The sequence below is a fragment of the Anabrus simplex genome, chromosome 6 (assembly GCF_040414725.1).
Source record: "Anabrus simplex isolate iqAnaSimp1 chromosome 6, ASM4041472v1, whole genome shotgun sequence".
NCBI lineage: Eukaryota > Metazoa > Arthropoda > Insecta > Orthoptera > Tettigoniidae > Anabrus > Anabrus simplex.
Window position 1 is genome coordinate 256,818,144 of NC_090270.1, and position 19,699 is coordinate 256,837,842.

At 39.4% G+C, this 19,699-nt stretch overlaps 1 protein-coding gene across 1 annotated transcript in view; it reads left to right on the forward strand.

Moving 5' to 3' along the window:
• The window catches only part of RfC38 (replication factor C subunit RfC38), a 100,719-nt gene that overhangs the window by 36,638 nt on the left and 44,382 nt on the right, over window positions 1-19,699 (forward strand). The window contains exons 3-4 of the mRNA XM_068228418.1: window positions 6,437-6,599; window positions 6,785-6,984. Of these exons, the coding sequence (XP_068084519.1) occupies window positions 6,437-6,599; window positions 6,785-6,984 (363 nt within the window). The remainder of the gene's footprint in view (window positions 1-6,436; window positions 6,600-6,784; window positions 6,985-19,699) is intronic.

A 19,699-nucleotide genomic window follows, 5' to 3' on the forward strand; every position in this document is an offset into this window, starting at 1 on the left:
TGAGACCCCATTAGGGGGGCATTTAGGTATCTTCAAAACTAGAGAAAAGATCCGAGAAATGTTCATTTGGAAGGGTATGGACGGAGAAATCCGTGAATTGGTAAAGGCTGTGACGTACCCACTTGGCCCATGGATGTATGACAAAATTATAACGTGGCGGGTCACTTTAATATTAAAATAAATAAATGATATGTCATTGTTTCTCCATAAACAGTATCCCAAGGGCGCCAGTCTTCAAGCTTATGGCTTGAAAATGAAAGTTGATAATTAATAATAATAATACGTAATGAGACTCAAAAAACTCCCAGGGGTGAGGTGAACGGAACACAAATCATTAAGTACACTAACTTGGAATTTAAGGATCATTAATAATCATTTCATAAAAAACAAATTAAAACAGCTATTTATTAAGATGAAAAGCGTGACGTAACGACATCTGAACTTAAGGAAGCAAAAGAAAAATTGAATGAAATTAATTTTAAAAATGAACTGTTGCGCGAAGACTTGCAGTAACTTACGCCATAAGCTCACCATATGTAGACTCTGTTGTCTTGAAGCTGATGATGTGTGGATCTCGTACCGGCTGCCTTCTCTGTTGTTGGATTCCAGTCCTACTTCTACATTTCCTGTCCTTAACACTTCCTACTGTACTCCTTACATAAAGTCGTAATGAGTCCTAATTTTAAATGCAAAACCACCATGGGTTATGTTCATGGAGAGAATACACTTGTATTCTTCCGTATTACGGAACAGTAGATTAGCTAAATTCATAATAAAAGCTCTCCTCCCCTATACTAGTCAGAACCGGTCTCCCGTTGACTACCTCTCTTCATTGAGATAACAATTCCCAATGAGAGTAACTTTTGAGTAGAATATACTCAGATGCGAAGTGAACTAAGTTAAAATCTTCTACGACATGCCGACGTAGAATCGTAGTAAGAGTCTCTTCCAAGAGTGAGGATCAGAATGTCCAATAAGAATGTGAATCTGAATAAGAATGCTAATAAGAATGTCCTCTCCAGCTCTTGTCGGTGGTATATATCGGTTCAAAAGTCTCCTTCCATCAGCCATATCACATGGTCCAGTAAGATTCGACGTCTCATCCCTTCTCCGATGTATTGCTGTGAATCCATCACGTTGCTTCATTACGTTCATTCACATAGGCTGAACTTTCCCGCTGAAATAAAGCGTCCCGAAGCGGAGGTTGAAAAGTGGGTGTTAGTAATGTATCAACTGTCTCTTCATGAGGTAGAGAGGGTAAGGTCTCTCGTAACCTAGATGACGTACTTTTCCTGGAATTGGGCTGAAATTAGCCTGCTGACTCTGGTCACCTCACAACGGCTATTGGAAAATTTACTGCAAGTTATAAATATGCATGATGTTGAAATACTTTACCGAATAATTTGTTCGTTCAGAATACGTTATAGCCGCGATACAAAGAAATGAAATGATGATTGAAATGGATGATAAAAACCCTATATATATACATATTAATTTAAACATGACCTATCAGTGATTAAATATACACATCTTATCAATTAATTTTATAGTTCAATAATTGAAAACATTCAGTGATGTCCCAAACATCACAAGGCTTGTAAATCTTGTTGGCTTAGTAAACCCACCATGTCCACTAAGCAAGGGCTCTTGTCTTCTCATCCCCTATCTAAGGGGAACGCCAACAAATTCATTCTTGTGTGTGTAGATGGTTTTACAAGATTTTCTTGGTTATTTCCGACTAAGCTGGCTACCGCTCAGTCCACCATTTCTTGTTTAAATTCTATCTTTGCTTCTTTTGGTCCGTGTCAGTATATTGTGTCTGATAATGTTAAAGCCTTTACCTCTAATCTCTTTCGTAAATTCTGTTTTGATCTATCTATCTCACATGTAACAACTTCTGTATACTATCCTCAACCATCTCTGGCTGAACGGGTCAATCGTAATCTGAGGTTGGCTCTGATTGCCTATCATCACGACGATCACTCCGGGTGGGATACATCCCTGCATTGGTTAGCCTTCGCTTTGAACTCGGCGGTTCACGAATCTCATAAATTCACTCCAGCTTTTTTGATGTTTAAGTTTGTTCCCAACACGCCGCTCTCTAACCTTTGGTCTCTTAGTGATATTCTACCTGAGACAATAGATCCAGATAATATTAAAGATCTTTGGAAGAAGGCTAAGGCCAATCTTAGTGTCTCATGAAAAGGTTAGGGAAAAATATGATTGTGGACGGAGGCCCACCAATCTAAAGGTAGGAGACTAAGTTATGGTCAAGAATTTTGTTCCCGCGGGCAAGCTTGCCCCCAGATTTCATGGGCCGTGCATTATTTGAGATTTTCTTACGCCGGTCACATTGTTAGTGAGCAATCCAGCCACCGAGAGAATCTTTAGGGTTCACCTGTCTCAGGTAAAACCTGTGTAAATTACTTGCTCATTGGATCTTTAACACCTTGTAAGAACCCCAAAAGTTATATATATATTTTTTTTTAAAATTTTATTTTTAAGGCCTTCTGCTCTCTGTTTGTTCATTTACTTTGTACAACCTTCCCCATAGTTACTCTGCTGTCCTGTCAATTCGGCCATTACCACGCTCCCGTCTCCTGCTAAACCACACCAGGGGCAAATAAAATAAAGTTTCCACGCCGCTGGCCCCTCAGCCTCACCACAAAGACAGTACCCCAAAACATTAATGTCCAACACAAATTCTGCCGCCGAGATCTTACTATTTCAGTGCCCCCGCAGCCGTGCGGCGCTGTACCACCACTGAGGTGAGGTACGGGCCCACTCCACTCCAGTGATGTCAACCAGTGTACGGCGTGCCGGAGCCCTCCTTCCGGCCTAGGCTGATGTGCGGCGCACCAACCGCAAGCTGCTCGAGGACTGTAAACAATCGTCGCGTCTGCGGCGTGCTTCACCACGACTACCCCTCTCATAGTAGCGGGAGAGGTGTATCTCAGGGTACTTGAAGGGTCCGGGCGATCTCGGCTGGACACTGGCAGCGGCGGCTAGTCTGGCCGTCAGAATTACCACCACGTACAGTGCTGGTTACGGCAACAAAGGAACTCTAAAATTGGTGTTTAAATAAGTCCTACCAATCTACTTAAAAAAAAAAAAAAAAAAAAAACTGTGAAAATTTTCCTTTTGGTAACGTCGTCAAAAGTTTTCTACAAATCAATTTCAACCATTAATACCTCTTCCACGAACCTTCAACAATCTATTGGCAAGGAACCAGCAAATGTGAATTCATTTTTGATCAAACACCAAAAGACTTAGAAAACTTTTTTTCCCTTTTTCTTCTTCAAAATTCATCTGCTATTCAGGAAAAAAAAAAAGACTCTTTCATCGATTAATGTGCCGTCAATATTTTTTCACACATCTAAGTACAAAGAACCTGGAATCCAATTAAGTTTCAAATATGGAAATTTTTGTTGAAAACAACCTTTGTTAATGAACTTCTTCTGTATCACCCCTTTGAAGGACTTTTGGGGTGGGAGGTCTGTACCGGGCGGTACACCTCTACGACACAAGTTCAAATCTTGCGCCAATTGAAACTTCTCTATTGGAGAAACCCGGAACTTAACAACTGAACTAACTCGGCTGTTTATCAGAAGATGTCCCTGTGTGTTTTTGATTTGCTTTTGTTTGTCAGTTATCAAGAAGTGTGGACATTCTCTAACAGATGTCTCTACCAAAAACTATGGTAATACACTCTGGTGCAATGGAATGAACTCTCTTGAAGAAATTTTGTATTCATAAGTTTTGCCTTTACTAAATTTTGTTCTGTCATTGGTGGGTTGGCAATATTAAGTTTTCTTTCTGCCTGTTTTGAATTTAACCAATCCTAAATTTCTGTAATTAATTTCCCACCAATAAGGTGTTTCTTCATTGCCTCGTGTACAAGTTTTTTCTGTCAACCAATAAAAATTGAGTGGGTGTATCTACTCATTCCTGAAAGGTCTCGAATTTTCCATGAGGGTATAAAAACTGCTGATTTTCTTGTCTCCGGGCCACTTCAGGAACATCTAGCTTAGTGTGTGGATATGTAGCAGGGGCGGGAAGCGCCCCGTTCTTCAGGCAGCAGCTCTTCATCAAGGTAATGGCCTCTTAACATCTTTATTTCTTGCTAGCTCAGCAGTTTAACTCCCGGGGAAGGTTCGAAACCTTTAATATGTAACCTATATCTTTAAATATGTAAGCCTTTTCAATCTTTGTAAATACTCCACTTCACTGGAACTGTAATTCGGGGATAGAGAGTGCTTTACCCTCTCAAGCTCCCCTTCATTTGAAATTGAGGTGACTAAGTTTTCGTAACCGTTTCTTCTCTTCCTTAATGTATTAAAGTTTTCTCATATGAGTCACCTCCCTAGCTTGGGATTAGCCCCTGTGTATCGGCCTAGAGCATTTAGGTTTTAAAATGTAGTTTTAGGGGTGCAAATTCACGCCTCCATCCTTTTTGTTTTGGACCATTTAAATTGCACTCTAAGGCCCAGTAGATTGGGTACGAGATACCCCTGTTTCTTTATAATGCCTTGATGGCAGTTTGTGTAAAAGTCTGTTATTGCCTTTATAGGCTTGAAAGATCGAGAGCGGGTCAGCTCTTTATGGTGTTGTGGTAAAAGTGCCTTAGAGAGGTTTGAGATGTAAAGTTGGGAGCATGTGCTTCATGTAGTGAGGGGTTTTCTGCCCTTTGGTAATTTGTGGTTGTGAGCTGAGGGCTCAGGAATTGTAACTTGGGGCACGAAGCCCAGAACTTGTAAGAACCCGAAACTCGGGCTTTCTTTGTAAAATTACTCTGGTACCTGATTTTGTTATTTCCCCTAGTGGAAACTGGTTAAATTTCTCTCTAATCTTGGACTTCTTGACCGTGTACCTGATTTAACCTCTTGTTATTTGTTGTACGCTCAAAATTCTATGTCACCATTGTTAAGTTTTGAAAATATAACGTTTATTTAAATTTTAAATCCATCTTTCGGACTTATACTTAGACCCATTCCAGCTCGCACCTCCTTTCACCTCTGACTTCCTCGGATAACACCGTAACAAACCACACCCAGGTGACTGGAGTGAGACATTGATGATGGTGATGATGTAAATTATGCGAGAGAAAATTTTGTAAGAACAATCTAAAAGGGTTATTCCTCTGTAATTGTCTGGATTAGTTTTCTCTCCCTTTTTTGTATAATGGATGGATTACACCTGAGGTCCAATGTTCTGGGATTTTTTCTGTGATCCACATTTTAACTAGATGCTGATGTAGATGTATGATTGCTGGTTTCCCTGTGTTTTTCCAGATTTCTGCAAAGACTAGGTCTTTACCACATGCCTTATAATTATTTAAATTCCTTAATTGTGAAGTCCTCATTGATAGTTGGAGGATATATCAGATCTGGGGTGGTTAAAATGGGTGTATGAGTATTTACTTCCAACGTTTCCAGTGGGTTGTCACAATTTAAAAGTTTGTTGAATATCCCTGCGAGGATCTCAGCATTTTCCTGATTACTAAGGGCTAACCTTCCTGATTTATCTCTCTGCATTAATATTGGAGGCTCATATTTTTTAGGGTATTTGCCAAAGGTTTTATAAAAATCTCGTGATTTTTTGTTTGTTAAAATTCTCTTCTATCTTTTGTAAGATATTTTTCAGATGTTTGCATTGGGTTTGTCTGATGATTTGGTTGGCTTTCTTTGTTTTATTAGTTCTAAATTTGATTTATTTGACTTTTGGGCTTGATGATTTATTCAGGCTTGGTGTCTTCTCTCAATTGCCTGGTTACATTCTTCATTCCACCATTCATGTTTTTTTCGTAGGATTTGTTGGAGCTAACTCTTCTGCTATCGATTTTAGTTTGGTGGTCAGTTCTTCTAATGTATTAGTATTGACAGATCCTTCTCCTGTTATCCTATAGTACTCCCTATTATTTATTAAGGTGGTAGGGACTATTTTTTCTTATTTTTATTTGGAGGTCTTTTCTTAACCCTTGGAGTTAATTTTATTTTGATCTTAACAACATAGTGATCTGGCCCTGAGTCTCCCCACCTTAGGACTTCGACATTGTAGATTTCACGATGGTGAAATTTATCCATGCAAACGTGGTACAGTTGCCATTCACCTTTTCGGAAATCAGGATGTTTCCATGTTTTTAATTTGTGAGGTTTCCTTTTAAAGTATGTTGATTTTGAGATAAGATTATGTTTTCTGCTTAATTTATTTTTCATTATAATTTACTCTTAAGAATTTTTGATTTTTAATCAATTTTCCAATTCGTAGGCCTCTTGTTTTCTAATGTGGTAGCTACTGGTCCTTCGTATCTCATTAGTTATGACTTCCATGTCTCTCTCTCTCTCTCTCGCTCTGTTGTGGTTTTCATTCAAATGTTTTACTCTAAAAAGCATTCTTTTGGAATTAGAAGAAATGATATGTTGGTTTTTTTTTTCAGACCCCATCAAACAAGAAGATTGACCTGATGACTCTGAGCAGCAATTACCACATGGAGGTGAACCCGAGTGATGTGGGAATCTATGACAGAGTAGTGGTGATGGATCTGATCAAGAAGTTGGCAGAAACACACCAATTTACCTCCAGCCAACGAGACTTCAAAGGTAGGCTAATGTTGTCAGTGGGAAACAGTAATTTAGTATTTTAAATTCTTTTACATACTGCAGTGGAAGGATGTACAGAGAAAATAGCATGTTTAATACATAAGGATTGTTAATATTTTTATACTCAGTTACGTGTTTCATAATCTCTATTGTCATGTTCAATTGAGAATGTGTTGCTGCTGCAGTTGTGGTGCTGACCGAGGTGGATCATCTCACAAGAGAGGCACAGCATGCTCTGCGTCGCACCATGGAAAAGTATGTCTCTACTTGCCGCCTCATTCTCTGTGCAAATTCTACTTCTTCTGTCATCCCTGCAATAAGGAGTCGTTGTCTTGGTGTCCGTGTACCTGCTCCGACTACTGAGGAGATAATTAGTATTCTGCAGGTGAGTCTGCTAAATTATAGTGACATGACACAATAAAGCAACAGGTTTCTACTGGCTGTAACTTGACAGCAGGTGAACATTACAGCTAACCTATACTCTGCACATTATTCAGTTTGTAAAGATTTTCTTTTGTAGATAGCCTATATATATTACATATCATCGTTGTGCCTGTAAAAACCGCTATGTGAAATATTTCAGCTTAGAACTGGGGCTGATAAGATTCAGTCATTTAATGTTCAATATTGTGAAACTGTATCCAAAGAATTCTTGCTTTTGATGATGTATCAGGGTACCCATATTTTAAAAAAATACAGGGAAATAAAAATGCAGAAAATATACAGGGAAAACGCAAGGAAATGACTTGTCACATCAAAATTAAGCTTTCGATCTAAGACTGGACCTGAACAGATTGATCGAACAAGACATGTAGACGCTGTGCGAGTCATACACAGTGATTAGTATTTAGAGAGCAAAAATAGAGGCAGTTACAGTGTGTGCGCATGGTAGGGAAGGAGCGTGAATGAAAAAGATAAGACATATTTGCACTAACTGCTCAAAGGTGACTACACAAGGCATGCGATGTATCTAGCATTACACTACTTCAAGATTGGTGTACCTTACAACTCACTGGTAATGATAATGTAATTCCAGGTCTTTACTTTAAAAGTAAACTTAAATATTTGTAGATAGTAACTTCCCCCATTAATTTGCAATTGCTTCGTTCATATTAAACCAAAACTTAAATTATTATAATAGACACCTCAAAAATGTTTTGCACCACCTGGAGTTCTGGGTTTCTAGGTTGCTGATAATCCCAGGGAATGTATGGGATGCAAGTATACAGTTCATATCAAGCATAACATGATTGGTGTAAAGAAAAAGCAATGACATGTGCAACACAAACAATACTGTTCAGCAACGTGCTTCCACCTATCGAACATGGGAATCTGATTCTGCCTCTCAGTATGTTGTTACTCCACCCCGTGCAGTGAAGCATGATCGGACCCGTCGTGGCATGCTGTCCACAAGGCAGTTGAGTCTGTCCTGATCGAACCTGTTCCATTCTTCAACAGCAGCCCTCTGGCCAGGTGGGAGGTGGATTCATTCGTCGTTGCACTGCCTGTTTTTGCATATCCCAGGCACATTCAGTGGGATTCATGTTCAGAGACAGTGGAGGCCAGTCCATCCATTGGATGTCGGCCTACGTGAGGAAGAGGTTCAATGGATTAAAACAGTGCAGGCAAGCATTGTCGTCTTGCAGAGTGAATCTGTTGCCAATATGTTGTCAGTACGGTTGAACAGTGGGCCCAAGAATTCTGCCTCGGTATTGTGTACAGTCATATTGCCCTCTACAATGACGAGTGGTGTCCGACGTCCATATTTTATGCCGCGCCAAAACATGATGGATCCGCCTCTCTGATGGGCATGTTAGATGGCCTACAGGACTCCTCTGGTGTTACTTCGCTCTCTCCAAACCCTCCTGCGATGATTATCTAGCATCAGACACATTCGACACTCATCCATGAAGAGGACCTGCTGCCATTCTTCTAGAGTCCAGTCCAAGTGCTCCCTTGCCCATCTGTACCTGGCGTCACCTCGATGTTGGGGTGTATGTGCAGGTGCTCGCCAAGGAACTCTTAGAGTCGAGTGTAGGTGGTCCGTATGGACACTATTCCTGATTGTCTGCATAGACACAGCCCTGCCTGCCGTAAGGCATTACGCATTTCTTTTGTGTCTGCTGGGTTCCTGGGAGCCAGGATTCATACATTATGGTTGTCAGCTGCTGTTGTTGACCGTGGACGACCATTGCGAGGACAATCCTGAAAGTTTTGTGTCACATGATAGTGGCTGAATGTCTTGACTATGTCGCTACAGTGTACACCAACCAGGCTGGCAACTGCCCTCGCAGACAGACCTTGCTGACGTATTGTCACTATGCGGGTATGGTCAGAAGCAGTAATGACTTGTTGAGGGATGTCCGTATACTGCACAGGACACAAATGTGCTCTTTTCATGTTGTGTCCACAGGCGACATTAACAGCACACTTCTGAACTGTTTTGAGACTGCATGAATTACCTCCACATCCACTAACAAGTAGCGTTACGTGTCATTTAGATGACTGTTTGTCATGCAACAACTCTTAGAGTGAACATTCTTCACCAACACAAAAAATACAGCTGGTTTGAAACTTTTTTGAAGTGTGTATTATAAATTAAAAGTCAATAACTCGTATCTTCTTAATATTATTTTTAAAACATCCAGAGTTTTGAAAGCTACCCATGTAATTAACATAACCTAGATGTGCTAACTATAATGGACTGCCCATAATTATTACGGATTTTGCCTCAGCATTTTTCGAGAAATTATTATGGAAAAGAGAAGTTATCACAGAAAAGAATTCGACAAAGAATAGAATGTATCAGTAGTGCTTGGTTTTATGCACACTAGTTGACCAGCATACGCTTTCGAACGACACTTCCATTTGCTAAAGAAACTGGGAACTTATTCTTGAGTTTCTGAGCACTAACCCACACACTTCTGTTATGAACGTGTTTAGAAATTGGCAAGCTCACTCACGCCAATTTCAAAAATGTGGTCCAGGATGAACACAGGCGTTAGTTTGAAGAGTGATTGACTGATGGCTTGCTGTGAGCAATTTGGTTCATTTTTGTTGTAATGTTTCTTGTAGTGGCTGTATAATGGGATTACTGATAACCAGCTTCACACAGATTGGTACTTTATAAGTTCTAGCTTGTTTGACTTAAGGTAAATTTATTTCAAGTTCTTTATGGCATTGTAAGTGTTTGTGCAAAGGTGATGATTCTAGAGTATGATACATTCTTGAGCGTCACTCTTGTGTACCATGTCCCACTAAATTTATGAAGGGAAAACAGGTACATCCCAGGCAAAACGCAGGGAAGACAGACTTAAGTTACTGGTGGGCACCTTGTAATACGTGCTTCGGGTCAGTATTTCTAGCACAACATTATCACATAGCGGTTTTTCCAGGTGCAACGACGATATGTATATGGGGTGACGTGCTTGCCCCTTGCAATCTAGTTTTATGCACCCTGGTGTGTTTACTAAAGTTCTTAAAAAAAAAACCATTGGTCCCTCTCCCTAATATAACAAGATATGTGCTTGTGGACTAGAAGACAGCAGGAATCGTTAGCACCACTATTAATTAATTATGGATACTCCAAATGAACCTGTGAAGTGACCATAGATACAAAGAACACGTATGTTGCAACAGGAGGTTCACACACAGACTAGGAACAGGTATTGTACAGGGTGGAAACTGGCTGTTGCATGCCAAGCCTCACAATAGCACGCTTGGCAGGGGCACGATAAGAGTATAATGGTGGAAAGGCCTCACAGGTACAGAGGTTCAAATCCCACTACCAATTGCCTAGAATGTGGCAAGATTGCATACTTAATAATTTCCACAGACTGTCCGGCTCCATGGCTAAATGGTTAATGTGCTGGCCTTTGGTCACAGGGGTTCCGGGTTTGCTTCCTGGCAGGGTCGGGAATTTTAACCATCATTAGTTAATTTTGCTGGCATGGGGGCTGGGTGTATGTGTCATCTTCATCATTTCATCCTCATCACGATGCTCAGGTCGCCTACAGGCGTCAAATCAAATGACCTGCACCTGGCGAGCCGAACATGTTTTCGGACACTCCCGGCACTAAAAGCCGTATGTCATTTCATTTCCACAGATTAATTAGTTTATGTGGCCTTGAAAGAGCCGTTGGTATTGTGGCATAAGGTATGGAGGGGCTTCAGTATGCACAGGTATGGAGGGGCTTCAGTATGCACAGCAAACATGGAATTGGACCTAGCTGATAACAAAGTGTTGCCTTCTCAAATGGTTCCTGTTTTGTACTCTATTAGTTATTGTTGTTTTTAGGGGCAGAACTACGAGGTCATCTGCCTTGTTATATCCGTTGCAGGATCTATATAATTTCAAAATACCATTATGAGTTACAATATTGACAGATGTTTTCAGAAAATCTATTTTTACATTGTACCAGCAAGTCTACACATTGTTCCAGAACCTCATTTTTTGAAAAAGTACGTGATTTTCTTCTGAACAGATTCAGACACAAAATCACGTTCCAAGTAGTCACCAACCACTGCACATAAATTTAAAACAGATTCTGGCACATCACTTCGTGACACAAGAAAATCTTGAAGGCTACGTGCCATGTTCGTTGCCTGCTGAAGAGTCAAGCTCTGTCGATTACAATCATTTTGGGGGTTGTCTTCCTCTTCCTTATCATATGGATCTCTATCATTCATAATGTCCTCCACAATTTCCTCATTGGTGATTTCTTTGTGGACTGTTACATCACTATCTACATTGATGTAGTCTGTAAGACTTACTGTAGATGGCACATCCAACATTGTACACAAACGCTTTCAATTCTCCTCGGTTTCCACATCATCCAACACTTCACTTTTTGCGATGTCTTCTGTAAAAACCACTCCAGCTTTTCTAAAGCAGTTTGTGATGATGTCTGCATTCAGGGATTTTCATACAGCATTAAACATCTGCATTGCTCCCAATATGTTGATGTTAATATCTCTGTTCATGGCAACGTTGCATAGCATTCAACGAACCACACAAGCTCGGTAATGCCGCTTTATTGTATGAATTATACCCTGATCCAGCAGCTGCAGAATTGAAGTTGTATTTGGAGGCAAAAATAAACCTTTTACATGCTCCAAATGGCAAGGCACACAATTACGAGAAGAGCAATTGTCCAGTAATAGAAGAATTCTTCTCTTTTCGGCCTTTATCCAACGTTCCAAGTCCAACAACCACAGCACAGATGTCGTTCATGCCTTAAAGTTGTGCCTGTATTCACAGGGCAGATGTTGCACCCCCTTGAAGCACCTTGGCTTCTCAAACTTCCCAATTATGAGAGACTTCAGTTTGTCCGTTGCTGTGGAATTGGTGCACAAAAGAGCTGTGATACGTTCTTTTGAACGTTCGCCCCCAAAACACTTATTTCCCTTGAAATCAAGGGTTTTGTTTGGCATTAGTTTATAAAATAATGCAGTTTCCTCTGCATTATAAATGTCTGTCGGCGAATATTCCTTCAAGGTATCCCTTAGAGTCTCCAGCTGCCATGAAGACTCAACTTCCTTCGGGACATCGTTACCTTCACCATTTATAATTTTGTGGGATATGCCATATCTCCCCCGGAACCTATGAAGCCAGTCAGCACTACCCATAAACTGAGGTGATCCAAGTGAACGTGCGTAAGATCGCGCATGCTCACATAACAATGGGCCATTTATTGGAATGTTTTTACTCTGCATTTCCACAAACCACGTATAGACGGCTTGGTCCACCTCCTTGTAGTCGGCTGTCCTTGTCTTCTTATGCTGTGGACCTAGGGCATCAGCATCAATGTTTTCCTGTATCTTACTTTTCTGTCTTAAAAAAGCAGAAAGTGTTGACGGGCTAATGCCGTAATTCTTCGCTACTTCTCCTTTCTTTCCGCCTTTCTCTACCTCCGCAAGTATTTTACGATTTTCACTCAACGAAAACTGCTGTTGCTTCTGCTTATCCATTTGCAAAGATATGAACTTATTTATTTAACAAAATACACACAAACTTTGCAAGTTTATTGATATAACCTTAACAGAAACATGTTGATTTGCAAATTAAATACAAAGGAGAAACATGCAATGCATGATGCGACGAAACCGCTGCGTTCATTGGTGGATTACAAACATCATGATCATACTCAGCCAATAGTGTGATGCCTTACATTGGTTGATGGGCAAAGCCTATTGGTTAGACAAAGCGTAGCGTTGATTGGTGGATTGCAAACTTGGCGCTCCTACTCAGCTAATAGATTGGATGACGGGCGAAGCATATTGGTTACACAAAAGCGATTACCTTCTCGATCGCATAGGATGCATATATGGAAAATGGCGATCATATAATCTGAATCCGACGAAATAATGTAACAAGAAAAATGTTGGTCGTAGAACAGGATGAATTTTAGTTTAATTTGTGAAAATATGGTCAAATTGGTAAACAAAAGAGCTCAATTTTAATTCGTTAAACTGAAACTACGAAATTCGTTAAAATGAAATATTTTAACGCACAACAAATAGGGAAAAAGGAAGAGACCAAAAAAAAATTTGTTATTCTGAAAATTTCATTATACTGGTGTTCGTTACAGCAGAATTCCACTGTATTTTGCAAGTCATCTCATGATTTAGAATAATGACTGGAGATTACAGGTGCCACAGGATTAGTATAATAGCCTTAGTTTTACTCTCGAATAATCACATCTACCAAACGTCTGCATGGATATTAACAACAATGATTCTAATTCGGGCCGATGACCTTCGATGTTAGGCCCCTTAAAGCAACAAGCAGCAGATTCTAATTCAGAATAATATATCTTTACTTTTCTTCCCTGACCTTTTATGTACATCTGTTTCTTCTACCTTTTATGCTGTAAAACCGGCTAGTGTTTAGGTATCAACCATTCACACAGCTTTGTTGCTGATTCTTCTGCTCGGTATCATTGAAGAATTAGTACTTAATAACAGAAATAATGATAATAATAGATTTATAGCAGCTAATAGCCATTAATCCAAAGAACAAACACCGGAGACTAGATTACCAAGAAAATTATAGAGAAACTCTGGAATCTGATGCAACAAAGAGGATGGATTAAGGAAATTAGATAGGATATGGAAGAACTATAAATAACTCTGGACGATTTGCAAAGCAAAACAGAAATTCTAAAGAAACAGTAAAACATAAAAATACGATTTAAACCAAAAATAGACAAACGACATTCATTGAAAAGGGTATTTTCAGATGAGGAATGATAGAAAAGATCAGAACGAATGAAAAACCACTGGGCTGTTCTGAAAGAAAACCTATCTCAGATGATCATCAGAAAATGATTTACTGAAGTGATGCAGTGAGGCCATAAAAGCAGCAGCAGCAGCAGAAGAAGAAATGAAAAGGTTATTCACAAAGTCCTAAAAGACTTGTACATGTGGAGACATTTCTTGCATCAGAACTGGCGCAATAACATAATGTTCTAGTGTGAACATCACCCTTGCTTGGCATCTCATGGCAACAGTGAATTTTTTGTAGATTGCATGCCAACAAATGATGACAGATATTGTGCCATTTTCCTATCCATTGTAGTTGGGTACAGGTATATTGAAGTAGTGCTACCAGTGTTTATGTGTGAGAAAATGGAATGGAACAGGCTGGCAGTAAACGTTTAGCCAATCCATTCAACGTAGAGACTTGTTGCTATAATATCAAGTCACCAAATTACTGTAATAAGCATGCCAGGAAAATAAACCTCTGGAAAGAATTGCATGTGCATTGAATATTGTTAGACCTTTGAACTACCAGTGGCATTATGACGAAAATGAAAAGTTTATGTACCGGTACTTTGTGTGGCTGAACTCAACAGGATAAAACCGTGGAAGAAGAGTGGAGCAGGTTCAGGCAAATACGTAAGCACACAATTTGGTATTATGAAAAAGCTGCGTTTTCTAACAGAACATGTTCTGCCAAAACGAGGAACTTGTAATGCAGAAGTGAGTTTGCTGCCATATTCTGATGACATAATGATGGTAAGGAAATTGTTCCATCTAAATTAAGTAACTTTATGTTCAGGATTATAAGTCAGCTTATATGTAATTATAACACCACCTTATTTCTCCAACGTACAATTACGTAAAAATTGTTGATATTGTTAAAAGATTTATTAATTTATGAGTAAAAGACGTACATAACTACTTAAGGAAACTTAGTCCTAAAACCACCAGTGTTTCGCACCAGTGCAGCTTGGCATCATCAGTTGAAAATATCACCTCTCCAAGACATTGGCCAACTAGCACGCTGGTACAGACACCTCAGCTAGCTATCCTGTCATTAAACACAAATGCTGTGTCTACGTACTAGAAGAGATAAGTAATCGGTGCCTTCTGTCCTCAGTTCATCGCTCCAGAAGCTATGTAATTCGTGTACACCTTCGTCTTGCCATTATTATCCACGGTTTTGTCCACTATCATCTATTCAACCACCGTAATTTTTCTTCTCCGGCGGCGTCACAAAATTATCTCGGAAGTAACCACTTGAACAACAGCTACCATTGCCTCAATTTCACTGTCAGCCATTTTCCTGACAGAATGTGTACCATTTAAGGCATCATGTGTCCATGTGCTACCAACAGACATCATACCAGTACATTGTATAATAAATGGTAATAATAGATTACACCAGTTATGGCGCAACTAATGTCTCCGTCTGTACAGGACTTAGGAGACCCTTGTCTCCTGTTACACCACTCCGCATGATATCGTTTACATTTCTGTCCACATAATTGACAGATGCACTCTAAGGCTGGCTCGTGGAAGGCTCTGGTTTAACACTCTTTCTACACCTTCAAAACTCCTTGCCATTGTCAGGGAAAAATATGGACTGCACCCTTCAACGAGTGTCTGGAGATGAGCGATATACCATCCTGCTGGAAAACCTCCTTACTGCGGATACTATATAAAGGTGAAGGAAGCCCAGACTCTTCCGATTCTTATAGAGGTGTTGCTTTAAAAAGTGTCTTCAAGGTCTTTTCGAAAATCCTAATGTTTAGGCTCGCCTTGCTAACGACTGAAATCATCCCCGATCAACAATACGGCTTCAGGACATGCAGGTCAACTTTACACACGATGCAGAACTTAATGGAAAATGTTGGAGAAGCTCTGAGACATAAGAGGCATATATCGCATCGTCTTTATAGACTACCTATTGAATTGTCAGATTCTTATTGATAAACTTGGACAAATGTTAGCAGAAGGAATTAGTAACTTAATGCTGTACTGATTTTCTTAAGTGGTGCTTGAATTCTAAAAACAGTAATTTTTTAATTTATTTTTATACTACAATATAATTATTCTTGGTAAAATTGGTGTATCATATGTTAAAAAACTCAATCTAGAAACAAGTTTGACATTCATGAAGTTAAACAATTATTCCATTTTAACATGGTTCTATTGAAAACTCTCCATTTCCTAAACCAACGATACAGAAGGCTTTGGTTTCCATGAATTTGTAAAGAAAGTTTCTTTCTTTTCATTCATAGTATTTTTGTAACAGGTACGACTGCCTGTAGAGCAGTACTTGGTTAGCAATTAAGTGCTTCATTGTATTGGTGTTCATAACAAATTACTTAGATCATGGATCCTTACATATCACATTTTCTTTATTCTTGTAGTATGTATATCTGTCTGATAAACTGCTGAATGGATAATATTAAAATTTTCATCACCTTCTTAAAACAACAGCAAAGAGCCTTTGAAACAAGATCATTTCTTTCTCATTGTCTGATTTTTATTTTTTGCTAGGGGCTTTACGTCGCATCGACACAGATAAGTCTTATGGAGATGATGGGATAGGAAAGGCCTAGGAGTTGGAAGGAAGTGGCCTTGGCCTTAATTAAGGTACAGCCACGGAAAACCATCTTCAGGGCTGCCGACAGTGGGATTCGAACACACTATCTCCCAGATGCAAGCTCGTAGCCGCATGCCTCTAACCACACGGCCAACTCGCCTGGCCATTGTCTGAATTGGAGAGACATATAATACATTATGTGGCAAAACAGAGTATTGAAGTTACAGACATGCTCTGGACATAAAACAGTACTGAATATGGCCAGAAACTTATCACTGCAATGACAGTTGAGCAAGATTGAACTGCAGCACATACTGTAAGGAGGTTACTTGGCCTCGTGCAACAACACTTTGGGTATAACAACCTTGGCTTACCTTGTTAAACTTCAGCTTTTCAACTCAAAGGATTTCATTCAGCTTTGCTGCAGCACTGGTCCTTACCATGCGTACACACAGACTCTACCCACAATGTCATGCGTTGATGTCACTATGCATCCAGACTTTTCTAGAGTGTGTTTTCTTGTGTGATGTTTCTCTGTTCTTTCATATATCGGGGTGTCAGTACCCCTCGGTGTGGCTTATTAACAGTCCGCGTTGATACATTGATGATGGCTGGATGGCGGCACTCGCATTCAGTTCTCCAGTTTGTGAGAATCCTTGATCTTTGGAACGCCTCTATATTCCTTTTCTCCAACTGATAAGTCAGGGCAAAAGAACTGAATATAATTTATATATTGTCAGACCAACTTTGGTCTTATAGCTTTTTACTACTACTACTACTACTACTACTACTACTGCTGCTGCTGCTGCTGCTGCTACTACTACTAAAAGGTTTTTTCTCCCCTGAAGTGGGAGGTGACCTCTTAGAGGATTACACAGTACTCTCCCTCATGCCAGGAGATATGGTTTGGTGATTTGTCGTGGCTCTACTCCTTTATCCCTTGCATCTCGCTTATGTATGTGGACTGTGGTTTCTGTCTTGCAAGTGCTGAGCACTTAGAATGTTATTAATGGTTTAATTTATTACTGCGAGCAAAGGACTTGGATAATGTGACTATCAACATTGTTTTTGGTAGCAAGAGATCTCTTAAAATTTCAAATCTTTATACCATAATCGAGCTATGGGGCTAAAAACATCTTTCCGTCTATAACCACTGTAGTGAACCTTACGTGGGAGTGTCTTTGGTTTATTTTGTGGCATTACATTTTTTTATTAATGGGGCAGGAAAAAATTTGTTTTGAGATCTTTGTTATTGTCATGAAGCTTCTCTCCTACTTATTAAATAATATTGTTACTTCTTTGACGTCGAGTACAAATGAGGAGTGTCTGTTCAAAAGGTGCTATTTCCACTTCCAAAAAATAAATCATCATTTTGTCCACATGCATTACAGTAGTTGAATTTTATCAGTTGCCATTAGTAGTCCAAATCTTCCATTAATACAGCCAAAACTGGTTAGGACGTTTTTGTGGGGACCAAAAAAAATAACGTCCTAAAGAGCGAACGTGCTAGAAAACGAAAAATAATTACACTGTTAAATTTAAGGTTAGGTTTGAACGTAAAAATAATTACGATGAAAACGAATCAATCAATCAATCAATACTGATCTGCATTTAGGGCAGTCGCCCAGGTGGCAGATTCCCTATCTGTTGCTTTCCTAGCCTTTTCCGAAATGATTTCAAAGAAATTGGAAATTTATTGAACATCTCCCTTGGTAAGTTATTCCAATCCCTAACTCCCCTTCCTATAAATGAATATTTGCCCCAGTTTGTCCTCTTGAATTCCAACTTTATCTTCATATTGTGATCTTTCCTACTTTTATAAACGCCATTCAAACCTATTCGTCTACTAATGTCATTCCACGCCATCTCTCCGCTGACAGCTCGGAACATACCACTTATTACAAGTAACAACTCTCATTATTGTTCCGTATTGAAGATGACGTTAGGCATAGATATCAAGGATAATTTAATAAAAAACCACCTAATTCAATACTTTCCACGTTTAATGTGGTTATCTACATGATTTTATGTAGACTGACCAAATAAGTCTACATAAAATCATGTAGATAATAACCACATTAAACGTGGAAAGTATTGAATTAGGTGGTTTTTTATTAAATTATCCTTGATATCTATGCCTAACATACCACTTAGTCGAGCAGCTCTTCTTCTTTCTCTCAATTCTTCCTAACCCAAACATTGCAACATTTTTGTAACGCTACTCTTTTGTCGGAAATCACCCAGAACAAATCGAGCTGCTTTTCTTTGGATTTTTTCCAGTTCTTGAATCAGGTAATCCTGGTGAGGGTCCCATACACTGGAACCATACTCTAGTTGGGGTCTTACCAGATACTTATATGCACTCTCCTTTACATCCTTACTACAACCCCTAAACACCCTCATAACCATGTGCAGAGATCGGTACCCTTTATTTACAATCCCATTTATGTGATTACCCCAGTGAAGATCTATCCTTATATTAACACCTAGATACTTACAATGATCCCCAAAAGGAACTTTCACCCCATCAACACAGTAATTAAAACTGAGAGGACTTTTCCTATTTGTGAAACTCACAACCTGACTTTTAGCCCCGTTTATCAACATACCATTGTCTGCTGTCCATCTCACAACATTTTCGAGGTCACGTTGCAGTTGCTCACAATCTTGTAACTTATTTATCACTCTATAGAGAATAACATCATCCGCAAAAAGCCTTAACTCAGATTCCACTCCTTTACTCATATCATTTATATATATAAGAAAACATAAAGGTCTGATAACACTGCCCTGAGGAACTCCCCTCTCAACTATTACAGGGTCAGACAAAGCTTCACCTACTCTAACTCTCTGAGATCTATTTTCTAGAAATATAGCAACCCATTCAGTCACTCTTTTGTCTAGTCCAATTGCACTCATTTTTGCCAGTAGTCTCCCATGATCCACCCTATCAAATGCTTTAGACATGTCAATCGCGATACAGTCCATTTGACCTCCAGAATCCAAGATATCTGCTATATCTTGCTGGAATCCTACAAGTTGAGCTTCAGTGGAATAACCTTTCCTAAAACCGAACTGCCTTCTATCGAACCAGTTATTAATTTCACAAACATGTCTAATATAATCAGAAAGAATGCCTTCCCAAAGCTTACATACAATGCATGTCAAACTTACTGGCCTGTAATTTTCAGCTTTATGTCTATCACCCTTGCCTTTATACACAGGGGCTACTATAGCAACTCTCCATTCATCTGGTATAGCTCCT